Below are 5,979 nucleotides of genomic sequence, written 5' to 3' on the forward strand. Positions count from 1 at the left end.
CTTGTCGTTTAAAAAAATTAACGTCGTTTATATAACCGTGTTTCATTTTGGTTTATGAATACGCTCCAGAGAAAATGCCTTCCTTGCTCGGTTTGTAAATTACGGAGCATTATTTTGTTGAATATTAAAATGTTGTAAATACATGTCATCTCTACACAAATACATCATAATTAGGAATTACGAGCGCTCGTTGCAAAATAAATCAATGTAGAAAACCAAAATCAGCACAAAAGAGATAAAGTAAAAAAGAAGTGTACATGGAAAAACAAAAACACTTAAAAGCTTGCATATAATAGCCCGCCAAGCCATCTGATATATAACGTTTCGTAAGACCAATTGTGTATAAAATGTACAAAGGACCCAAAACCGCAATAAGTGGGAAGGCACTTCCTTCAAATGTGGGTCGGGAGGAGGGAGGAGCAAAAGCGGCTCTTCCCCAGCCACATGAGTTAACAAGCTCTTGAATTAGAAAAAAAATAAATTAAAAAAATTAAAAAAAAAATCTGACACATTCAAGCCAAATGTGCACGACAAACGCAACAGACAAATCTAATGCTACTTTGTATAATACGAGAGAGAACATTGTTCTCCTTGAATTTTTCTGAACAGTAAACAGTGAGTTATATGCTCCACGGTCTCCGAGAGGGAAGTCATCCGACGCTGATATGGAGATCTCACGCTCTGATCAACAGCTCATATACATTACTGTTATTTTCCCCGCTAACACGCTTCAACATCTCAAAACTCCTCCGACTTCCCAAAAAGTTAAACCGTTTGAAGATCACGTAACCACGATCTGCTGTTTCTCTGCTGGAGTAGACTGATCGGAGCCTGTCAGCGTGCTTCGAGTCGGTGTGGATTGCAGCCTCTGTTTCATTAACCGACATGTTTTCCTGCAAACAGCACAATATAACCAAATTATCATGAAAATGAGCACAACATAACCACATTATCATGAAGAGGATGGAAATTTCAAATGATACTTCGTAGTTCGTTCCAGGCCCGGTTAAATGAAGATCTAGTTTGGACACAAGATAATCCTAGAAGGAAACGTATCAAATTTATACCTGATAAAATGCATATATGTGATCCAACACCCGCAAGCACGTAAAGCCATCATCACTGAAAAAAGTTCTTGAAGATGGCCCTACCTCAGCAAATCGGTCAACAGGAAATAGTATAGTAAGAAAATTGTTCCTGAATATAACTTCAGATTTTTCACTGCAAACAAGTGTATAAAGAAATATATGTCGTGAGATAATGCACTGCTTATAAGATGATGAACAGCTAAACTTTACTAGAGTAGGAAAGGGACAGAGATAAAAACCTTTCTGTAAGCGGCCGGGTAAAGTTTGCAAAGGAAGCTTCTGAATCTTTGGCGTTTCCTTTTGCATCAAAAAATTGAGGTGTATGATGTTCACTCATACCTTCACTACTGAAAGAGTCCGTGTAAATAGAAGCAGTAGAAGTTGGCTCAGAGATTGACCAGCAAATTGAATCCAGAAGGCTGGTAGGAGTTATAGGACGCATTGGCGTTTGAAAGGTCTGTAAGAGGATGAGTATAAAAATTATTGTTTATCAATATGTCTAATGTATTCTATGCGATTTAAATTGTTGATGAAGCGCAGTCCAATTACTGCTGACCTGCATGCGACGAGCACGACGATTTCTGACGCCAATTTTTGCAGAATTGGCAATCTGTTGCCTTTCTTCATAGTTTAATTTATTTCTAAAACTTGGAGCATCTTCAGGGATATCTCTTGTTTTCACCACCTGATGAGTCAATAACAATGCTTTCACGAAATAGATTTAGAAATACAATAGTGCCAACTACATGAATAACCATAAGCAAAAGATAACTACAGAAATAACTTACAACACATGAAGGTTTGCCATGAAAGACATGCAAGTAATACATTGCCAGATCTCAATAAAAAGGGGGAAAAAAAAGAAGTCATATTCGCACTAGACTCCTAGTACAAGAAAATAACAGAAAAGAGTACATAGTCCAGTCTAGACTGTAAAAGAACAAAAAATACCTCCTCTGCTTCCTCTGCAATTCCACTATGAAAATCTTCAACCATTAAATTGACCTGCCTAGCCAAATCAGCCGACATATGCACGAGCCTTTGGACATACTTCTCCTTGGCTGTTTTCAGAACCCATAGTGGCTGGACATACCATTGTCAAATGAGCTTCATGATACAAAAAAAAGTATGAAAGAACTCTCTAGTATCTAACATATACATCTGTGTTTCACTTTTCACGCAATGTCATTATTTGACAAAAATATACAGAAACCCTGAACAAAGCCAAAGTGTTATTACCAGGAAATTCGTCAGTCAGAGTATAGAACATTTCATGCAACCAGAAGGTATATTCTTTCTCAATAAAATGAGATATTCAGAGTGCACGTTTTCATAAAGACGAAAATATCATCTGAAGAACTCACCGTAACAAGATTACTAGTGTGGCCAAGATATCTCCTGATAGAAGACCCTTCACATACAACGTGGCTGGCATGGCAACCAACAAACCACTTATCTACAAACGTGGCACCTTCTCTACTAGCTGCCTCAATAACCTAAAATGAAAATCGAATGATTTCAGGAGATGCTCACGGAATCTTACCATGCTAACTTAACAGAACAGGGATCACTACTATATAGAAATATGTAAATCCACAACATCTTTAAAAGAAAACAACTTATCTCAGGTTTACCTTATTCCTAAGTTCAGCTGAAATATCTAAGTCAACATACATGGACTGACCAGATAGAGTAGAGTCATAACACCTATCAGATTGTTTCCCAGGAAACCGCACATTCAGCTCTTCTGCTGTGCGAACTCCAACAGGAAAGCAAGAGTTTTCAGCACCAGAAAACCCGGTGAGTCTGTTCAATTCATCCAAAGGCATCGCATTTTCTCCAAAGCTTTTGACTTTATAAAACGATTCACTAAGCCTAGCTGAAATAGGACAAGGCAATAAGATTCACGTAATAATCAACCGATACAAAATCAATCGATCCCCACATTTTCAAAATCTGCAAGGAAATGAACCACAATTGGTCTGAACAAAACAAAAGGCAGTTCTCTCTTACCATTTTTCCTTACGCTATCTACAAACCATCCAAGCGTAACAATGAAGAGACCATTTCTTGCTCCATGCTTCAAAGCATGCTCAAACTTGCGCCCGCCGAAATTGTAACACTCGTTAAGGAGTTCTTTCAACCCTCTTTTTAAACAAAATCAACTTGCAGAATCAATCTCTTCTTTTACCCAAATAAGCAAATATATTACACATGAGATTGATTTAAAAATCGATTTACAAGAAAAAGGATATTTCAACCACCAAATGTGTACATTGTGGATGTAAATTAGGGCTATACTGCCCACCTAATCTCTCCGTTGCTTCCATAACTTGTTTCCTTGCTTCTGCCAAAACAAGTAGAAGGAATGATCACAATACATATTTTTGTTGACCAAAATCGATTCTTTTTCGCATAATTTAAACATGTAAATAGCAAATCACTAATGAACGATTCAGAATATCATACAATATCATAACTTCAGTGATAATTCCTATAAAAAAAAAATCACCTGCTTAATATCAACACCCACAACCATAACCAGGAAGTAGAATTTGAAAAAGGTCAAACCTTTGGAAAGACCGGTGACGCAGATAACGAGGCCAAGAAAGGGCGCACCGGAGCGGACCGCCGACCGGTCGGAGGCAACGGAGGAAGATGCAGCAGGAGACATCGGCTTAACCGGTTGTAGACCTTTGAACGAATTCAATGGCGGCGAAAGCCCGACCAGCAGCCGAGAGCAACCCTTGCTCTTTATCACTTCCACCACTCCACCACCACCACCACCACCACCATCACCGCCACCCATAACCAAACTCCCTGTTCAATTCAACAACAAAAAAATCACTTCAAACAAATTGGAAAGAAATTAAGAAATGGGCGGGAAAGAAGAAACAATGGAATTAAGAGATTAAGAACAGAAATCCGTTTTTTTTTTTTTTTTTTTTTTTTTTTTTTTTTTTTTCGAGAGAAAAGAAGAGAAAGTGGTACAGGGGTGAGATTCGGATTCAGAGGTTGCTGGAGACAAAGAGTGAATTTTGGAAGAAGCATTTAGTAGTAAAAGAAAAAGAAAAGTAGAGGAAAGAAATCCAATCTAGTCTGCTGTAAAAGGCTTTTGAGAAAGAAAGAAAATAACAAAAGGGGGAATTTTTTTGGACGACGTGCTTTGTGGTTTGTGTTATGAAAAATTGGGTTCGAGAAAGTGAGCGAGCGAGCGAGAGAGAGAGAGACGGTGGAAGGAAAGAAACAAGTGCCAAAGTGGAAGCACGGGCGTGTTCCTTCATTCATATTCAAACGTTATCTTCTCAAATTGGGCGTATTGTTTCCGGAAATTGCGAAAGTGCCATTCTCGTTTTCCTTTTGCTTTATGTGAGCTAATCAATGAAATCTGGTAGGGAGTCGGTTGAAGTTATGATTTTAATTTTACTATAATATTTTTTTGTCATAAAAAATTTAAAATTTAAATATTAAAATTAAAAATTATTAATTTAAATACATTAATTAAATTAGGACCGGTAATATAAGTCACGACACGACTCGAAAATGACACGAATTTTACGGGTTAGGGTTGAGAAAAAAGAGGTTCGGGTCAGAATTACGTCGACCTGAAATTGACACGAAAAATACGGGTCAATTTTGGGTTGGACTCGCCTAACCCGAACACGACACAAAACTCGTAAAAAACTAAAAAATACATATATTTTTCATTACATATTTTAAATTTTATTATGAGCTTGTGATATCATGATAGTTATACTCAAAATCTTATACTATTATTTGCTTAATTTCAATGGATGTTATTGTAATTTAGTGTGTTATGAATTTTAAGTTATTTCTAATATGTAAAAAACTAAATAAAAGTATACAATTTTCGTGTCAATTTCGGATTCACGGGTCAATTTCGTGTCACGGGTCATTTTCGAGTCGTGTCGTGTCGTGTTCGTGTCGCGGTTTTTAAAAAATTTCATGTCACGGGTCGTGTTCGGGTTGACTGTAAATTTTTAAAAAATAATCAAAACACGACACGAGACACGAATTGCCACCCCTAAATTAAACGAGCTTAAAATATTTTTGTTGCTGTTATTGCCGTGCTTGGAATGGCTTTAGTTTCCTTCCCAAGGATTTTTTTTTTTTTTGAAATATCATTTATTTTGGGTTTATTCAAAATATATACCTTCAATTTTTGATATTATTAAATGCATACCTTTAAATTTAATTTTATATATAAATCTATCTCTTATCTCGGTCACTAATTGATTTTGATATTTAAAATAACCAAACTATCCTTAAGAAAAAGAGAAAAAATAAAACTAAAAATTTTCAACATTACAACAAATAAAAATTAAAAACACAAAAAAACTCCATTTTAATGGTATTTTAGATATTTTTTAGGTTACAACTGTAAGCTTAAAGTTTTTTTTAGGTTTTTTTTCTATTTTTATTTAAGGGTACTTTAGGTATTTTATGCTTAAAATCGAGGGTTGACTGTGAAAAGGTATAAATTAAGGCATTAAATCTAATTTAAAAGTATACATTAAATGAGATAACATTTGAAAGTATAATTTTTGAATAAATCCAAAACACAATGTAAATATCCCTTTTCTTTTGATGAAGGAAAGACCCAAAGGCCCTGTTTGTTTCCCTTCTCGTTTTCATTTTTCACGATTTTTGAGAATGAAAAATGAAAACGAGTAAAAAAAACGCGTTTGGCGTTAAATTTTTGAAAAATTAAAAACAAAAACGTTCTTGTCCTTATATGAAAATCTGAAAACGATTTATAATCGTTTTCATTCTTCCGTTTTCGTTTTATCTCTTCAGCAAAATCACTCTGCGACCGTGCGACTGCGCGCCCTCCGCCCCTGCTCTGACTGCGCGCCCTCCCGCCAGTTTT

The 5,979-nt window shown here is 36.0% G+C and overlaps 1 protein-coding gene across 1 annotated transcript; it reads right to left on the reverse strand.

The window, feature by feature from the left end:
* Window positions 1-289: 289 nt before the first annotated feature.
* On the reverse strand, window positions 290-4,057 carry LOC21401591. Its single transcript, XM_024166923.1, has 10 exons — window positions 3,660-4,057; window positions 3,344-3,435; window positions 3,102-3,204; window positions 2,723-2,967; window positions 2,453-2,584; window positions 2,040-2,171; window positions 1,645-1,773; window positions 1,328-1,545; window positions 1,068-1,221; window positions 290-893 (listed from the first exon to the last, which is right to left on the reverse strand). The coding sequence occupies exons 1-10, from the start codon at window positions 3,895-3,897 to the stop codon at window positions 675-677; spliced, it is 1,662 nt and encodes a 553-aa protein (XP_024022691.1). The 5' UTR covers window positions 3,898-4,057; the 3' UTR covers window positions 290-674.
* Window positions 4,058-5,979: the final 1,922 nt, after the last annotated feature.

Source organism: Morus notabilis, unplaced genomic scaffold (genome assembly GCF_000414095.1).
Source record: "Morus notabilis unplaced genomic scaffold, ASM41409v2 Scaffold348, whole genome shotgun sequence".
NCBI lineage: Eukaryota > Viridiplantae > Streptophyta > Magnoliopsida > Rosales > Moraceae > Morus > Morus notabilis.

Excerpts from the sequence above, each read along its gene's own strand:
- LOC21401591 (XM_024166923.1), bottom strand. The coding sequence starts at position 3,897 with ATGGGTGGCGGTGATGGTGGTGGTGGTGGTGGTGGTGGAGTGGTGGAA. Across the intron at positions 2,585-2,722 it reads CAGCTGAACTTAGGAATAAG|GTTATTGAGGCAGCTAGTAG; the intron begins GTAAACCTGAGA and ends TTTTCATTTTAG. Across the intron at positions 894-1,067 it reads ACATATATGCATTTTATCAG|GAAAACATGTCGGTTAATGA; the intron begins GTATAAATTTGA and ends TGCTGTTTGCAG.